The 19,739-nt window shown below is 41.7% G+C and overlaps 1 protein-coding gene across 2 annotated transcripts in view; it reads left to right on the plus strand.

The window, feature by feature from the left end:
- The window catches only part of kcnh5b (potassium voltage-gated channel, subfamily H (eag-related), member 5b), a 319,253-nt gene that overhangs the window by 220,554 nt on the left and 78,960 nt on the right, over nt 1–19,739 (plus strand). For both annotated transcript variants that reach the window (XM_043697222.2, XM_043697223.2), the window contains exon 10: nt 8,713–8,909. In XM_043697222.2, coding sequence (XP_043553157.1) covers nt 8,713–8,909 — 197 coding nt within the window. The remainder of the gene's footprint in view (nt 1–8,712; nt 8,910–19,739) is intronic.

Genomic DNA, 19,739 nt, shown 5'->3' on the forward strand with positions numbered 1-19,739 from the left:
TAATTCAATCTTCTGACTACCAGATACCAGATCCTCTTCACCTAAAGTAACTTACACTTCTTTCTAGAGATCCATTTATTCACAATAAAAGTCACTCACTTGAAATCCAACATTTCAAACAATCATACACCCAAGAGACCATGATCTCTGTCCAAGCTACATCAGCAAACAAAAGATCTAATTATTGGAGTGCTTAGTAAGTATGAAAAACCATCTTGTTTTGACCTGACCTGTGGCTTGTGGATGATTTTCAGATTCAATTCCCAGGTGGGGGCAGAAAAATTCCTTCCACAATTCCCTGAGTCTACATTTGATTTTTTTTCTTGAGCTCGTTTGGAGCACAGTTAAATTCATTTAATATTTAATGGTGAATGTGTTGGATCGCCTTAGCAAAACAACTGTACAATCATTTTATAACTTCAGGTAAAATGTTCCTTCAATAGTTATGGTCAAGTGATGATTCTATGTCATAGAGTCATAGAGATGTACAGCACAGAAACAGACCCTTCGGTCCAACTTGTCCATGCTGACCAGGTATCCCAACCTAATCTAGTCCCATCTGCCAGCACCCAGCCCATATTCCTCCAAACCCTTCCTATTCATATACCAATCCAGATGCCTTTTAAATGTTGCAATTGTACTAGCCTTCACCACTTCCTCTGGCATAAATGACAAAAAGTAGTCGACCCAGCACCAATCCTTGTGGCACTCCATTGGTCATAGACCTCCAGTCTGAAAAACAAACCTTCATCACCACCCTCTGTCTTCTACCTTTGAGCCAGTTCTCTATCCACTTGGCTAGTTCTCCCTGTATTCTTTGAGATCTAACCTTGCTTCCCAGTTTTCCATGGGAAACCTTATCAAACGCCTTACTGAAATGCATATAGTTCATATCCACCACTCTGCCATCATCAATCCTCTTTGTTACTTATTTAAGTTTGTGAGACATGATTTCCCATGCACAAAGCCATGTTGACTATCCCTAATCAGTCCTTGCCTTTCCAAATACATGTACATCCAGTCCCTCAGGATTTCCTCCAACAACTTGCCCACCACCAACGTCAGGCTCACTGGTCTACAGTTCCCTGGCTTGTCCTTACATGTCCATCCAAGCACATGAAGAATTTTCATTACAATTTGAAAAATTGTAAATTATGAATGATAAAGTGAGGGCAATGTTAGTAAAATAAAGGAAAATATCGTATGGAGTTGATATCTTCAAGTCAAAAGGACTCTTCAGATTTATTTGTATAGAAAAGCACTATAATTGTAATTAGTTCCACAATATGTATATATTATATATACATATATATTGTATTTTATTTGGCATCCAGGACAAAGATTTTTTTTCAACTCTTCACAAATAATGTAAACCATGTCAAAATTAATTAGTGTAGAATTGTGTCAAACATGTGAGATTGTTAATTACATTCAAAAAGATTTAAAAGAATTAGATCTTATATGGGGGTTGCATCAACTATAATATTTGAAAGGCATCAGAAATACCACTTCTGCTGCTTCTGAACTTTTAGACTGAAACCACAGTGAAGAATGATGGACTATGTAGAGCCAGAATTTACACTGAGCACAATGGTCAGACTAACAGGGGTCCCAAGGTTCATGTGCAGATTGAAAAGCAACTTCAGACAAGCTCAAAAGGCATGGGAATGAGAAAATATTAATTATACATTTCCAAGAAAGGCCATTTATTTTGAATGGTGTTAAGCATGCTTTGCTATTCTATTCATATTTAAGACTTCAGTATGTGGATGTACCCACTAGAGAAGGTGCAAAACTTGATCCACTCTTGGGAAATAAGGCAGGGCAGGTGACTGAGGTGTCAGTGGGGGAGCACTTTAGGGCCAGCGACCATAATTCTACTCGTTTTAAAATAGTGATGGAAAAGGATAGACCAGATCTAAAAGTTGAAGTTCTAAAATAGAGAAAGGCAAATTTTGACGGTATTAGGCAAGAACTTTCAAAAGCTGATTGGAGGCAGTTGTTTGCAGGTAAAGGGACGGCTGGAAAATGGGAAGCCTTCAGAAATGAGATAAAAAGAATCCAGAGAAAATATATTCCTGTCAGGAAAGGGAAGGCTGGTAGGTATAGGGAATGCTGAATGAATAAAGAAATTGAGGGTTTGGTTAAGAAAAAGAAGGAAGAATATGTCAGGTATAGACAGGATAGATCGAGTGAATCCTTAGAAGAGTATAAAGGAAGTAGGAGTATACTTAAGAGGGAACTCAGGAGGGCAAAACGGGGACATGAGATAGCTTTGGCAAATAGAATTAAGGAGAATCCAAAGGGTGTTTATAAATATATTAAGGACAAAAGGGTAACTAGGGAGAGAATAGGGCCCCTCAAAGATCAGCAAGACAGCCTTTGTGTGTAGCCACAGAAAATGGGGGAGATACTAAATGAATATTTTGCATCAGTATTTACTGTGGAAAAGGATATGGAAGATATAGACTGTAGGGAAATAGATGGTGACATCTTGCAAAATGTCCAAAATACAGAGGAGGAAGTGCTGGATGGCTTGAAACGGTTGAAGGTGGACAAATTCCCAGGACCTGATCAGGTGTACCCGAGAACTCTGTGGGAAGCTAGAGAAGTGATTGCTGGGCCTCTTGCTGAGGTTTTGTATCATCGATAGTCACAGGGGAGGTGCCAAAAGACTTGAGGTTGGCAAACATGGTGCCACTGTTTAAGAATGGCGGTAAAGACAAGCCAGGGAACGAGAGACCGGTGAGCCTGACCTTGGTGGTGAGCAAGTTGTTGGAGGGAATCCTGAGGGACAGGATGTACATGTATTTGGAAAGGCAAGGACTGATTTAGGATAGTCAACATGGCTTTGTGCGTGGGAAATCATCTCTCACAAACTTGATTGAGTTTTTTGAAGAAGTAACAAAGAAGATTGATGAGGGCAGAGCAGTAGATGTAAGGCTTCAGTAAGGCGTTCAACAATGTTCCTCCATGGGAGACTGATTAGCAAGGTTAGATCTCATGGAATACAGGGAGAACTAGCCATTTGGACACAGAACTGGCTCAAAGGTAGAAGACAGAGGGTGGTGGTGGACGGTTGTTTTTCAGACTGGAGGCCTGTGACCAGTGGAGTGCCACAAGGATCGGTGCAGGGCCCTCTACGTTTTGTCATTTACATAAATGATTTGGATGCGAGCATAAGAGGTACAGTTAGTAAGTTTGCAGATGACACCAAAATTGGAGGTGTAGTGGACAGCGAAGAGGGTTATCTCAGATTACAACAGGATCTGGACCAGATGGGCCAATGGGCTGAGAAGTGGCAGATGGAGTTTAATTCACATAAATGCGAGGTGCTGCATTTTGAGAAAGCAAATCTTAGCAGGATTTATGCATTTAATGGTAAGGTCCTAGGGAGTGTTGCTGAACAAAGAGACCTTGGAGTGCAGGTTCATAGCTCCTTGAAAGTGGAGTCGCAGGTAGATAGGATAGTGAAGAAGGCGTCTGGTATGCTTTCCTTTATTGGTCAGAGTATTGAGTACAGGAGTTGGGAGGTCATGTTGCAGTTGTATAGGACATTGGCTAGGCCACTGTTGGAGTATTGCGTGCAATTCTGGTCTCCTTCCTATCGGAAAGATGTTGCACAACTTGAAAGGGTTCAGAAAAGATTTACAAGGATGTTGCCAGGGTTGGAGGATCTGAGCTACAGGGAGAGGCTGAACAGGCTGGGGCTGTTTTCCCTGGAGCATCGGAGGCTGAGGGGTGACCTTATAAAGGTTTACAAAATTATGAGGGGCATGGATAGGATAAATAGACAAAGTCTTTTCCCTGGTGTCAGGGAGTCCAGAACTAGAGGGCATAGGTTTAGGGTGAGAGGGGAAAGATATAAAAGGGACCTAAGGGGCAACTTTTACACGCAGAGGGTGGTACGTGTATGGAATGAGCTGCCAGAGGATGTAGTGGAGGCTAGTACAATTGCAACATTTAAGAGGCATTTGGATGGGTATATGAATAGGAAAGGTTTGGAGAGATATGGGCCGGGTGCTGGCAGGTGGGACTAGATTGGGTTGGGATATCTGGTCGGCATGGACGGGTTGAACCGAAGGGTCTGTTTCCGTGCTGTACATCTCTGACTCTATGACAATCAATACTGTAATCTTAAGTACAGTACTTACACGTTAGAAAATATATTTGAGTTGAGTATCTTCATTAAAATCAGCTGTATCTTTCAGGCAGCCCATGGTTGACCAGCACCTGCTATGAAGTTAGGTATAGTGATGGCTGCCTCTCTGCATTTTAATGCAGAGAGCAGTTTTGTTGTGGTACTTCCATCTGTAATACTGTGAGGCGGCACCATTGTTTAGTGGTTAACACTGCTGTCTCACAATGCCAGGGACCTGGATTCTATTCCATCTTCAAGCAAATCTCTGCACAGAGTTTGAACAGTCTCACCGTATCTGCATGGGTTTCCTGCAGGTGCTCCAGTTACCTCCCACAATCTAAAGATATGCATGTCAGTTGAATTGGCCATGCTAAATTTCCCATAGTATCCAGGGCTAGATGGGTTAGCCATTAGAAATGCAGGGTTATTTGGATATTTAAAGGGGTGGGATGCTCTTTAGAAGGTAGGTGTGGACTCGATGGGCCGAATAGCCTGCTTCCACACTGTAGGGATTCTATGATTCATCCTGCCTTAGAGATTTTCCAGCCATTTTGATGGTCAGTGGTTCTGACAGGACTAGACGTGGCCACTGCCAGAACCACAGGCAGTTCCAATGCTATATTTCAGAAGCACCTTTACTTATTGTTGTAGGACCATTTTCTTTGGTCCTATGATTCTGATCCAGATATCATTCGGCATACAATAACTTAGACACAGTTCCACTAAATGTGGTAAATCTTTATTAAACTGCAAATCAATAGTGCATCCAATGTGACACTGTTCATGGAGAAGTTCCATAAGCTATGGCATGCCTCACATAGTCAATCTAACATATCTCCAAGTGCTGCTTCAGAGTGGTTCCTCAACTGGACTACCCACTTCAGAAGCAAGTCCTTTTCAAAGACTTTCTTTATATCTTTTCCTTGTTATGACTACATACCATATAAGCTTATGCCTCTTTTTAGTTCACTCATTTGGTTTTCCATTACATTACTGTCCTGTTTGAAGGCCTATTTTTCATTCAGTTATAGGACATTGGTATCACTGGTTGGCCAGAATTTATTGCCCATTTCTGTACTTTCTGGGCCCAATTTCAAGGTCATACCTGAATCAGCAAAGACAGTTGTCAATACTGTTATCTCTAACATTCACTGTCATACAAACAATGAGGCCATTTTTCTTTCACAGCTTTAACACAGTATTAAAATTGATCATTTGGCAGACTTTATTAAATCTGTGTTTTGACCAGGTTTCCCATCTTACCTTCCTGCTCGGAAACCCAAAATGCAGTTCTTCACCAATATCTCCTTCAACGTTCCATTCCATTACCATGAGGCAATATTAATGCACAGGCCTATTCCACAGCCAGTTTAATTTATTAAGATGAAAGGAAGATTAGAACAATTACCAGATTCAAAGTGATTAATATGACACAAGAGAAAATAAAGTGTTGGCTTTCAGAGCTAGTGTGTGTCAGAGAGCATGAGCTTATGCCTTCAAATCCATCAAATTTGTGAAACAATTAGAAATTTAATTACAAATCAAGCAAAGAGATAGGTGAGGCAAGATAGTGAGATAAACAATATTTTCAGGAGTATTATGGGTGGAAAATATATGTACAACATCTGAATCAGAAGCTAATCCAAAAGGAGTGGAATGAGGTAATTTTGTCATGGTTGTTTTTTAAAGGCTTTGCCAATGATATCACATTGTTGTTAATCATGGTGATCCACAATTCAGTAGCCAGTCAGTTGGACCTAGGTCTTGGCTTGAGTTAGAAGTTTTCTTCCTTCTTCAAAGTCTTTGAGTGTTACTGTTTTTATTCATGGAGAGAGGGAGAGAGATTTCACTTTCTGGCAGGCTTGAAGGTCTGAGTTCCAACTGCTTTGTCTCCTCCCAGTACTGTGGCACATTCTCACTTATAACCACTTATAGTCACTTCCATGACTACCTGGTCAGGTCCACGCCCCCCCCCCCAATAACCCACCCTCCCGTCCTGGCACCTTCCCCTGCCACCGCAGGAATTGCAAAACCTGAGCCCACACCTCCTCCCTCACCTCCATCCAAGGCCCTAAAGGAGCCTTCTACATCCATCAAAGCTTTACCTGCACATCCACCGATATCATTTATTGTATCTGTGCTCCTGATGCGGTCTCCTCTACATTGGGGAGACTGGACGCCTCCTAGCAGAGCGCTTTAGGGAACATCTCCGGGACACCCGTACCAATCAACCACACCATCTTGTGGCCCAACATTTCAACTCTCCCTCCCACTCAGCCGAGGACATGGAAGTGCTGGGCCTCCTTCACCGCCGCTCCCTCACCACCCGACGTCTGGAGAAAGAACGCCTCATCTTCTGCCTCGGAACACTTCAACCCCAGGGCATCAATGTGGACTTCAACAGTTTCCTCATTTCCCCTCCCCCACCTCACCCCAGCTCCAAATTTCCAGCTCAGCACTGTCCCCATGACTTGTCCTACCTGCCTATCTTCTTTTCCACCTATCCACTCCACCCTCCTCTCTGACTTATCATCTTCATCCCCACCCCCATCCATCCATTGTACTCTTTGCTACCTTCCCCCACTCTCCTCCCCGACCTATCACCTTCACCCCACCCTCATTCACCTATTGTACTCTATGCTACTTTTTTCCCATCCCCACCCTCCTCTCATTTATCTCTCCACCCTTCAGGCACTCTGACTGTATTCCTGGTGAAGGGCTTTTGCCCATAACGTCGATTTTCCTGCTCCTTGGATGCTGTCTGAACTGCTGTGCTTTACCAGCACCACTCTAATCTAGAATCTGGTTTCCAGCATCTGCAGTCATTGTTTTTACCTCACTTATAACCAACCCAATCCCTGTTGTTGAGCAGTTACATCTTTTTTCCAAAGTTACCTGCTGCCAGAACATAAGTATCTAATCCAGTTCCAACAAACTAATCATTTTTCTCTTTGAGTTGTTAAAACAACAAAGCTAGGAATTCAAGCTTCCATTTCCTTGGTTCATATTTCCAAATTAAAAAATATGCAAATACACAGCGCTGCTTGGGGTCCCCTGAGTTACTAGGCTTCCTTGATGGACAAAGTGGTGACTAACAGGCCAACTAATGATTAATTAGTCACCCACCTCTCTTCAACAGACAGCTAAATAGCTGCCATTCTCACTTCTCGAGATATTCTTTGGTGGTGGATGGATTTTACTCTTGATACCTTATGTTACATCCACCCATCTGGCTCATTTGTAATGCTGCAAAACAGCCACCCTGCAAAACAAAAATGGTGTAGCCTTGATATTTTTGTCTAGGGATGTGACTGTGTTTGGCAAGTATAGGTCTTGTCATCTGAACATGAGCATTTCTCTGCCTACGTTAGTACAGCTTGATTGCTGATTGCTTTTGTTCAGCTTCCAAGCAATTCTGTATGTTTATGTTTCAAAATTGCTTGGAGAAAATGTCTAAAATCTATATTGACTTCACTTGTTTTTAGTGTGATTTTTCAGAGGTAAAGAGAGTGCATGTATGAGAGAACAATAACAGACTAATTACATAACTGTAGATTTTGTTTATATTATAAACTTCACAATGCATGTAGCAATGGGAGAGAATCATTCCTCTTCTGAATTTGAAATATATTCCTAGAAATATTTTGAAAGTGGATATTTGTGCCAGCTAACTTTGATGTTCTAATTACTAATAATAGTTAAAGTGATAAAATAAGTCTGATGGAGATGCAGTAATATAATGGGACAGTTCGTACAAAATTCCTGAGTTTAGGAAGGCATGTCAGGGGTGAGGTAGGGGTCGAATTGTGAACGGATTGAGGAGGGTGTGCACTAGAGAGCACAGGATGTAATTGTAATGTCCATTATATTAAACATTATAGGAATCAGAAGAGTTAGGATGGCACCTTGTAAATATCTTGCTGCAATTTTTCAGTTTTAAAATGGTAAAGGAATTTATATAAAACAAAGGCCACACTTGAAATGATAACCAGTGTCACAGATTGGATCTTGCAACATCTGTAAAATTAGTTCAGAGAACCAAACTAAAAACTAAATTACACCAGCACCGTATATCAAAAGCTCTAATTTTATCTATCGCATCCCTATTATAATAAAATAGCAAATTACCTAAGTATTACTGCAGATTTGCAAGGATTCAGAAATATATCCAAAGCCCTTCAAATTGATAGATGATAGTTGACACCTTTCAGTCAATATAATATCTGGGAGGGTGGGGAGTGCCCTCATTTTTATAGCTTTAATTTCCTTCCCTTTATATTTACTTCTGTCATGCACCATTTCCCAGCTCCAAGTGGGAAACTAATCTACACCTAGCTCCAGGCCACTGGCATTTCTGATCAGGGAACTTGCAGTGATGTCTTTGCTCATTTCCCATGTTGGCTCACTTGCCTCAGCTTCGTATTTCCCTGCCACTCTTCATCAAAAATAAGCAATTTGTCATGTGAATATACAATTACAATCAAATCTGCTACAATGAGCTCTGATTTAAAAATAATTAAATTCTGATTATTTTTCTCTAATTTTATTTTAACCTTTCAAATATTTTTCAGGGAAGGGGGACGTGTTTGGGGATATATTCTGGAAGGAGACCACACTTGCTCACGCATGTGCCAATGTGAGGGCACTGACTTATTGTGACCTGCATATAATCCGTCGTGAAGCCTTGTTGAAAGTTCTAGAATTCTATACGCCATTTGCAAATTCTTTTTCACGAAACCTCATATTGACCTGCAATCTGAGGAAAAGAGTAAGTTGTCTTTTTGTTATTTCATGTTATTATGGCTCACATTTAAGTTTTGTGTTTCTGATATGTTTATCTTTTGTTTAATGTCAACATTTGGTCTTGAAATTAACTTTTACTACTTACTGCTTCACTGTAGGGTAACGCTCAAAGTTTAGACGATGGTGAAGATTTGTGTGTTATATGTTGAATGTTACTTGTTGTTGAAGGGAAATCTCAGCCTGCAGAGAAATTGTTTGGAAGACCAACTTTCCAATTTTGAGGGTCAATATCCTCACAAACTGAGGAGATACTGTCCCAGTTGACAGCTCAGGATTTTCCAGCTGATGTCCTCCAGCTTCTATCTTACCATAATGAGTTTGTTTTATTATCATGAGACTATCCACACAGAGATCCCAGTAATGATCTGAGGATCTGGGTTTGCCTCCCACCATGGCAGATGGTAGAAGTTGGATTCAGTTAAAAATCTGGATGAACAGTCTAATGATGACTATGAAACCGTTGTTGATTGTCACAAAGACCATCTGGTCTGCTTATGTCCTTTTAGGAAGGAAACCACCATCCTTACCTGGTTATAGAGTCATATAGCAGGGAAACAGGCCCTTTGATCCATCCCTAGCAAGTTTCCCCAAACTAAACGATTCCCATTTCCCTGCATTTGGCCCATATCCCCCTAGACATTTCCTATTCATGTACATGTCCAAATGTCTTTTAAATATTGTAACTGTATATGCATCTTCCACTTCCTCTGGCAGTTTATTCACTTACAAACCACACTGTGTGTGAAAACATTGTCCCTCAGGTTCCTTTTAATTTTTCTCCTCTTACCTTAAAAATATGCCGTCTTGTTTTGAACTCCCCTACCCGAGGGAAAAGACCTTTGCTATGTAAGTTAACTATGCCCCTCATAATTTTATAAAGCTCTGTAAGTTCAGTCCTCAACCTCCACACTCCAGCGAAATAATTTCCAGTCTATTCAACCTCTCCTTATTACTCAAACCCTCCATTCCCATCAATGTCCTGGTAAATCTCTTCTGAACTCTCTTCAGTTTAATAATATCCTTAATATAGCAGAGAGAGCCCAACTGCACACAGTACTCCAAAAGAAGCCTCACCAATGACTTGTACAACTTCAACAAGATGTCCCAACTCCGAAATTCAATGGTCTAAGCAATGAAAGCAAGCATGCCAAATGCCATCTTAACCACCCTGTCTACCTCCGGACCCACAGCAATGTAGTTGATTCTAAACTTTGGGAATTAGGGATGGGAAATAAATGCTGGCTTAACCAGAGATGCCATCATCCCATGAATGAATTTTTTAAAATTCCAGAATTTCAGGAAGGTAACTACACTTGTGGGCCACGGCCAGTAAGAGACAGTGCTTCTCCCTACAGTGACTTGCCCCCAATGCCAGAGAGTGAGTCTTGCTCACTGCTTAGAGAGGTTTACAAATATTTCCAATACTTAGCAATTTTCGAAGCCTATTATAGCCTAAGGGTGCAGACCAATATATAATTTTTTAAACACCATCATTGTTGAAGGGCCAGTAGATGTGTCTGAACTAGACTCCCACAACAGAGTCACCATGAAGCTGTTATCATTTCCTGTAACATGAAAATGCCTCCCAAGTTTCCAATTCAGAGGAGAATTATCTATTAGCACAGAGAGATAAATACTAAGGGGTCCTCATGTAACACAGCTAATGTTTGGTAATGATGTCATGTTTTAAAGGTTAAATCCTGACTAAAATCTGCTCCAGTCATTAAATTTACGAATATATACAGATATTTTCTTTCAATTTTCTACAATTTTACTTCTTTCATGGTATATGAACACAGCCAGTATTTGTTGTCCATCACTGATTTCCCCTGAGAAGATGATGGTTACTTTCTTAAATCAGTACCTTCTGTATAATGTAGCTATACAGATAAAATAACAAAAAATAATTGGTGCCTGAAATATTTCCTTTGACTGAAAGAATGGACTGGAATTTAGTGTGTGATATGGAGGAATTATGTTAGTACTGGGGGATGGTAACCAAAGATAATTCAATTTCCCCAATTTGGTCATAGTTATTGTTCGATGTTAGCATTTACACAATTATCTCACCAATTATACTGCTGTGGCATGGTTCTACTTATACATGTTAATGATCCATTTATGTCTTGAGGTAGTTACTGCCGATCTCAAATTAAAAATAAGGAGGAAATTAGAACAACTGTTAATTTGGATGATATTGAGTTGTCATATCAACAGAATAGGTCCTGTCAAGTTCCTGCTTTCTTCCAGTCATGCAAGGAAAGGTTGCTGAGTGAAAAGTGTTAGTTAAATATTTTTATCTGTATTCACAGTGTGCATGTATAATACACATCTTTTTCATTCTGTTTTAATTTTGCGGAATTGTTATGTTATTCTTAAAATGATATCCACATAGAATTTTTTTGACCTCATCATGCTCTTGCTCTTGCACTGTCACCTGACCTGGTTAAAGGAAAGCCATGTTACACAGGTTTTGTGGCACCCTATCCATTGTGTAGGGTTTCCAGTACAGTTTCAATCATAACAAAGCCTTAAATGTATTGCAATGTAAAAGACATACAAGAAGTTAAACTGACAGTCAATTGGTCATGCAGAACTTAAACATGGTTGAAAAATGACACACTCAATTGCATCTGTCTTGAACTTATCAGGACAATTTGCAAGAATACCACTTCAAGTGGAAACCCAACATTTAAATTCTGCAAGAAAGGAGAGTGTTGATTAGTTGGTAGGTGGATTCTGATTGGTTGTCATGGAGAATGCATAATTCCTCTACCAATCACAGTCCACTTCTCAACCAATCAACATTCACCTCTCTTGTTATATATAAATGTTGGTTTTTCCCTTGAATTGATGCTGTTGCCAATTGTCCCGAAAAGTGCAAGATGACAAGCTTTCACAGAATGTGTGTGTCTTTTTTCAGAAATGCTTAAAATAACTGAGTCAAGTGTGTGTCCAAAGTTCTAACAATTGTGAATCTATGTTTTAAGGTTCATTGCACAGAACATTTCTGAACTTTAAAAAAAAGATTTTTAAAGGCATTTTTTATGAGAAAATATATTAATTTAATCTGAAAATAGAGCAATATGCAGTTTTATCATTTGTGGTGTGTAAGCTTTTTTACACCTGTGTTTGAAACAAATGAATAGCGAGAGTTCTGATACAGTTTTGTGTCAAGCATCATCAAGTCTTGCCACTCCAGTCAGAGAGAATAGTTGTGCTCAAAGCTGATTAGGCAGAAGGTTTTTTTTCATACTTTTAAAAGCTTTAAGTACAACTTTAATTATTGTTTGTCCCCTGAGGAACTGAGTCCACTGTACATTTTGACATATTTCGGTGGTGCAGAGTGAAGCACAGCTAAGGTGACAGTTAGCTCTGTACAATAGCATTCTCCATCCAGTCTGCCAACATGCTGAATCCAGACAAAGAGCCTTTTGTCAATTGAAATGCAAAGAAAGCAGCTGTCTAAGCACTCACAATGAATATTCTGCCTCCCCAACTCCTGACTGGAACCAAAACGGAGCTGCTGGCTCCAAATTAATCATTAAGATGCAGACGAATCATTAGATTAATTGCTAAAGGGTCCATACCTACAATTTTAACTTGTCGGTTATCTACATTGATTCTAACTAATTTGCTGAGTGTTAACAGCATTTTCTGTTTTTTTTTGTTTATTTGCAACTTTCAAGTTTTATGCTATTTGTTTATCTTTTGGACTTAAAGTATCTCCACTTGGGGGGCTACCATGATGATAAAGAGCTATGATGCATGACTGTTAAGCTACATGCAGTGAACTCCTCCACATGTTCCCTCACAATGTGAATATAGCAAAGGTGTTTGGCAGTTTCTGTGATGTGACTGCAGGTAACTGGTGCCTTGACAGCATCCTGCTTTTAAAATCAAGCCTTTGACGCTTGGCTGCTGAGAATGACTAATTGGTTGGTCATTGGTGAATGGATCCTGCTGCTGATTCAGTTTTAAATATCACTCAGTGTATCCCTGTGCTAGAGTTCTAATTGTCCTGGTTTCCAGATGTTTGAAATAATCACATTTGAGATTGGATAGATGAGAGATCATTTTATTTAATACTTGCCATTTTGCCTTGTACAAAAGAACAGGCTTGTGCTGGTCCTGTAACTTTCTAGTGCTGCTTTGACTATGATTCCTGAATTATTTCCAATCTCTGTATGGATAATACGATTTATAACATTGCATCATTTTTTAAAAAGTAATGTCCAATCAGTGTAACTATTCCAGTCATGGATTTTATTAAATGTGGAGTTGGAAGAGGGAGACTTCATGTCATGGTCCATTTTGGAACCATGGTCCATTTTATTTGCGTTTGGAGTGATGTCCTCTGAGTAGAATTTCAAAACTTAAGTTGTAAATTAAAATGGAGAACCTTAATTGTAATCTATTCTGGACTGTTACGTGAGCCATACACCAATTGGCAGAGGGTCACTTATTTTACAGAATTAAATTTATAATTAAAGAGTGGTGTGGCAAGAATGGGTTTCACTTCACGGGACACTGGCATCAGTATTCAGGGAAGCATGCATAGCAATTGGTTCCTCTTGAACTTGCTGAGGCTAGTATCCTGGTCAATCATATATCTCAGGCTATGGACAGGAATTTAAATTAACATAGGATGCTTACCGTGAAGGGAGATTTCAGAATTCAAAGCAAAAGCTCAAAGTGTTAGATCCATATAGTGATGTGGGTAAAGGTAAGTAAAGTGAGACAGAAAAGAGATGAACAAAAAAATGTACATCAATGTATAAGGTCATTACAGGTAAGAAAGCTAAAAAGAAAAGTAATTGTAGATTCTTTAGCTAAATCCAAGAAGGATTTGCAATGAATTAAATAAACCAGTGACAAAACTAAAGGTAATGATTTAATTCCAATCACAATCACAGAGACATGGTTTCAAGGTGATCAAAGATCGGAAATGAGCATTCCAAGCTAAATAGGATTGTGGAGAGACTGGCAGAATGGCAAAGGAGGCTGGATAATCCATTGCGGAAACGTTCCGCAATGTTTCAGAGAATACCTCTGGGACACCCGGACCAACCAACCCAACCACCCCGTGGCTCAACACTTCAACTCCCGCTCCCACTCCACCAAGGACATGCAGGTCCTTGGACTCCTCCATCGCCAGACCATAGCAACACGACGGCTGGAGGAAGAGCACCTCATCTTTCGCCTAGGAACTCTCCAACCACAAGGGATGAACTCAGATTTCTCCAGTTTTCTCATTTCCCCTCCCCCCACCTTGTCTCAGTCAAATCCTTCAAACTCAGCACCGCCCTCCTAACCTGCAATCTTCTTCCTGACCTCTCCGCCCCCACCCCCACTCCAGCCTATAGCATTCCCAATGCCCCTCCCCCAAGTCCCTCCTCCGTACCTTTTATCTTAGCCTGCTGGACACACTTTCCTCATTCCTGAAGAAGGGCTCATGCCCGAATCATCAATTCTCCTGCTACTTGGATGCTGCCTGACCTGCTGCGCTTTTCCAGCAACACATTATCAGCTCTGATCTACAGCATCTACAGTCCTCACTTTCTCCAGGAATATATATATATACATTTGCTAATAATACAAAGCTATCTGGAAATGTAAGCAGTAGGAGGAAGAATACAAAGAGGTTGGAGACAGATATTGACAGGTTAAGTGAATAGGCAACAAGATGACAGATGGATTATAATGCAGAGAATTGTGACGTTTTACACTTTGGTCATAATTATAGTAATGCAGAATATTTATTAAGAGGTGTGAAATTTGATTTCAGAGAGACTTGGATGTGCTTGTGCAAGGAACACAGAAAGGCAGCATGCAGCTATGGTAAGCAGTCATATAATAATGTTAGCCTTTATTGCAAAGGTTTGGGCAATGGAAATAAAATAGTCTTATTCCAGTATTACAGTGTTTTGATGCGAACATTCAGAATATTGTCAGAACATTCTGAGGAAGAGTCACTGGACCCGAAAAGTTAACTCTGATTTCTCTCCACAGATTATGCCAGATCTGCTGAGCTTTTCCAGCACCTTCTGTTTTTGTCTCTGACTTATGGCTTCCACAGTTCTCTCGCTTTTTATCAATCATTTCATGCTTTGTTCTGTGCACCTTTTCCCAATGATTAGTCTTTGCAAACGTTGTGCAGATTGACCTATTTGAGGGACTTTTACTTCTATCTATGAATTCATGTGGCCACCCATGTTCCTGCACATCCTTTCCTCTGTTCAATTTATGTTGTTCAGTTGCTGCTGCCTTTCTCTTGCTTTAACTGAAGCATTGCCGTTTGAGCAGTCAGTGCCTTCATCTGTCTACTTGTGGCCTTGTGTGTCCTGGCAGTGTCCACAGCCAGAGATGTTGCAAGCTCAACCTGTTCAATAAGTGCTCTCTGTACTTAAGGGTATGCAGAACCACAAATTATTGAATCTATCAATCTTTGAACTTTGACTTTTGTTTTCTAGCTACAATTTTCAGCCTTGTTAGAAAATTATCAATAGGCTAATATATTCCCATCTGACCTAAAGATTCACACTAGTAGCTCTGATGAGTGGAGATTTGGCTGGAGATGAGTGGAGATTTTGTGTGAGTTTCTGCTGACCTCCTTCACAAGCTGCCAGCTGTTAAACATATTTAGACTTGTTTTACCTACCCATGGGAAGATATAGCTGATCCTTTCTTCATTACCAGTGCATTTTATGAAGTTACTGAATGGCCACCTGTGGATGCTTAAACTTCTTAAGTACATCTATGATATCATCAGCTTGCCAAATTATTTAGGGGTCCAGCTGTGCATTCATTACTGTGTCAATCGGCATCTCACTTCTCACGTTCACTCATTGCAAAGCTTTTCTTCAGATGCAGTGTGGCTCAGTTATCCAAATCAGTGTTAACTTAATCTAAAATGTTTACATTTGTTGAGTTCTAGCTGGCTTTTGGTTACCAGATGTTTGCAATAATTACACTCTTTATTTGATACTTGCTATGCTGCCTTGTATAAAATAACAGGTTAGGTTGGACCTGATGCCCACCATAACTCATTAGTGCAGCTGTGAATGTGATCCCCTAGAGCACATAAACATTAATGCCTATTTTGGAGATAAGATACCAATATATAACACTTTGGGCTAAATTCTGCATTATTTCACTGAGTCTGTCTTTTTTGTTTTTTTCTGCTGTGAGGCCCAATGTGTTTTCTTGCCATATTTTATCCAACCCACCTTATTAATTACTTACAAATCCCCAATGGCATCTCTCAGGTCTGATTTCAGCCCCACCATGCCATTCCCAGAACAACCCACGACTCAGCAATTATCCTTGCATTCCTTGTGACCGTGCTCCCTTTGAAAGGTGACTGTACACCTGGATAAGCATTGGCATCCTGATGGTGACAGACTGAGTCAGAAGATGGTGGAGAAGGGGTAGATGGCACGGCGATTTTCCAAGAGGGGAGGGCTGGCAGAGGAGACCATGCCACCAAATCTGGCAGCCTAGTCCAAGGTGCCCACCTCGCTCTGTGCTGTCTCCAGGATGTTGAGGGACAGCCAGTAGTACAGAAAGAAGGTCAAAGACCTTCTCTATTGGCCAGGGTAAGTGCTACACTCTGCTCTCTGCCATCGCACACTCACTGCATCCCTGCTACAGCACTCATCTCTCAGCAAGGCTAATATTCTCTCTCCACCCCCTCCCCTCCCACATCTCTAGCCTCCATATTACTTCCTCAGCTCTTCAGAACACCCCACCACCTTTCCCTCACATGCACCTGCACGAGGAGCCATGTCACTCACTGTTATCTCACTGATTCCACCCCCCCTTCCACACCCCCCCTCACCCCCCCCCACTTTCCATCATGGCATAACAGGGTCAAACAATCCCATTAACATGGGGGAGTGCGCGACATTTAAATCCCCGTCCCCATCTGGCAAGAATTCTGGCCCTCACAGGAGAAAATTGGCACTGCTTCTGCGGGGATGCTGAAACATGATCCTCATGAGAAGTGAGTAAGTAGCACTCTGTGTGCCACAGCAGCTCTGTTGTTAACTCTGTTGTTAATCATTGCACACCAATTCTAACCACTGGGCATGACGCCGTATCTCTTCCCTGCATCTTGCGAGTTCATGCAGCCTGTCCAAGAATGCTGTGAAGAAAGGTCTACCTCTCCTGGAAATGCCCTCCCAGACCTCCAGGGACAAGAGTACCAAGGGTTTGGTAGTATTGGCAAGGCTGTCTCCTGCCTGCCCCACGCTTAGGCATAGACAGTGTTGGCACAGAACCTAGTGAACATCTCATGGCAACTGCTCCACAGTTGGCTCAATGGAAGAAATGGCCCAGGCAGGATGTCCCTGAGGCAGACAGTGATGTTATCCACAGGGACGGGGAGAGACAGAAGTGGCAGACATTCAGCATGAATGCAGTGGGTCTCGTTGCTTAAAAGCTGCAGCAGTGCAGGGAGGTATGTGATTGTTAATAGGTTGGAGTCTGCCCTGGAGACCAGGTATAGCATCATCAGGGGTTGCTGAAAAGTGCACAGACCTGCACTCCACCACTCAGCCTCTAGACTATTAACATGGAGACAAGGGGGCAGGAAGTCTTTAACCCCTCAGTGAACTGACAAGGTGCTGCCATGAGGCAGCCAGCTGGATGTGGAACCACATACAGGCCCCTTCACAGTCTCCATTCAGGGCCACTGCAGACACTGCAGAGAGGGCTACCCCTGCATCTCCAACCTGTCTGCCCACACTCCGCCCCCCCCCCCGACCTTTGGAATTCGCTGAAGAGGGTCAACAAGAAGACTTACAACATGCTTCTCCAGCCAGTCTTTACCCTATCCCCAGCCTGAAAAATCCTGCTCTCCCCTCCCCCCCTCACAGTTGTACTGTGCCCTGCTCTTCAGCCTGAAGGCCACAGTGTCAGACAGCAACCTGATGAAGCTCAGTACCAGGGTAACGGCCACATTCACCCCACTCCCTACTCCTCCCCTTCTCCATTATGAACTGAGGATGTACACACCATAGACCAATTCCCCCCTTCACTGACATGACTGGACAGCCCAAACCCCTGACTGAGGCTAAATTGTCTGCATCAGCCATACCCTTTGGACTGACCGTTATGGAGCTAGCAGACTGACCATGCCCCACTCCCTGGACATCAAAGACACGGACACCACTGTCTGATAAAACTGACCAGGCACCTGACCACAACCAATGTCCTGGGCTTGGAAGATTGCCCTTGACTTACTGTGCCTGAAGTCCTGACAGGTGGGTACCTCCATGGTCCTCACTGAGGATGCCTGCCTTTGGAATTGGATAAGTGGCTGTCTGCTTACTGCACATGCAGTATGCTTGCTCTGTAAGCTGCTGGTGTAGGCAGTAGGTGCGAGATTGATGTGGCACGCTGTCAAGCAACCAGATGTGTGTCCCCTAGACTTAAGATTGCTCAGCAGCAAAGTAAGCCGCCTGTTTTAGTCACTGCTATAATTAGAATGGCAGGGCCGGCCAAACAGGAATGCTGCATGCCAACAGGTAGGGGCTAAGGACCAAGTGTGAAGACTGCAAAAGAGCACCTCGGGGATGCAGGGCTGTGAGCTGGGTGCCTGTGGCTGTGTGCAAAGTATTCCTGTTGCAGTCTTTCATTGTTAGTTGTTGCTGCACTCTGTAATACAAATTTGTACTTCCCAAGCCCGTTGCCAGTGCATGGGAGAAGTGCCAGGATGAACATGTGGTACAGACAGATGGCACATGCCAATGTCTTGTCTGATCTTGTTTGATTGGAGGCAGCATGGATGCCATTTGCAATAAGTGACAATCTGAATCCGACAGGTGTATGCTCTAGTTTCCTTGTTGAGATTCCCTGACATTGAGCTTGTTTGTTGAGACAGGAGGCTGAGTATTAATGAAGTGAATTGTGTTGTTAAGAAGTTCTTTAACAAGTACTAATCCTTGTCAGTTGGGATCTCACCACTTCCTACAAAAATTTCACAGCCATTTGTGAAAAGCATAAAAGATGGCACGAGTTGCCCAAAGAGTAAGTGACATATGATGTGTCAATTGTTGATTTTTAGAGAAATACGAGTCTTGTGTAATGTATTGACTCTGAAGGGGTTAATGTTGTTGACTGCACTAAACTCCACGCAATCTAATAATGTCATATGGACTTGGGTAGGGAAACTCAGAGCAGCTTAGGATCATTGATATAATGATTTGGATGTGAACATAGGAGGCATGGTTAGTAAGTTTGCAGATGACAAAAAAATTGGTGGTGGAGTGGACAGTGAAGAAGGTTACCTCAGAGTACAACGGGACCTTGCTCAGAAGAGACAATGGGTCAAGGAGTGGCAGATGGAGTTTAATTTAGATAAATGTGAGGTGCTGCATTTTGGAAAAGCAAATCAGAGCAAGACTAATACACTTAATGGTAAGGTCTTAGGGAGTGTTGCTGAACAAAGAAACCTTGGAGTGCATGTTCATGTTTCCTCAAAAGTGGTATCCCAGATAGAAAGGATAGTGAAGAAGGCATTTGGTATGCTTGCCTTTATTGGTCAGTCCTTTGAGTACAGGAGTTGGGAAGTCATGTTGCGGCTGTACAGGACATTGGTTAGGCCACTTTTAGAATATTGTATGCAATTCTGATTTACCTAATATAGGAAGGATGTTGTGAAACTTGAAAGGGTTAAGAAAAGATTTACAGGACTGGAGGCTTTGAGCTAAAGGGAGATGTTGAATAGGCTGGGGCTATTTTCCCTGGAGCATCAAAGGCTGAGGGGTGACTTTATGGAGGTTTATAAAAT

This window comes from Chiloscyllium plagiosum, unplaced genomic scaffold, assembly GCF_037043375.1.
Source record: "Chiloscyllium plagiosum isolate Xiang-an unplaced genomic scaffold, Cpla_swu_hap1 HiC_scaffold_8, whole genome shotgun sequence".
In the NCBI taxonomy this organism is placed as follows: domain Eukaryota; kingdom Metazoa; phylum Chordata; class Chondrichthyes; order Orectolobiformes; family Hemiscylliidae; genus Chiloscyllium; species Chiloscyllium plagiosum.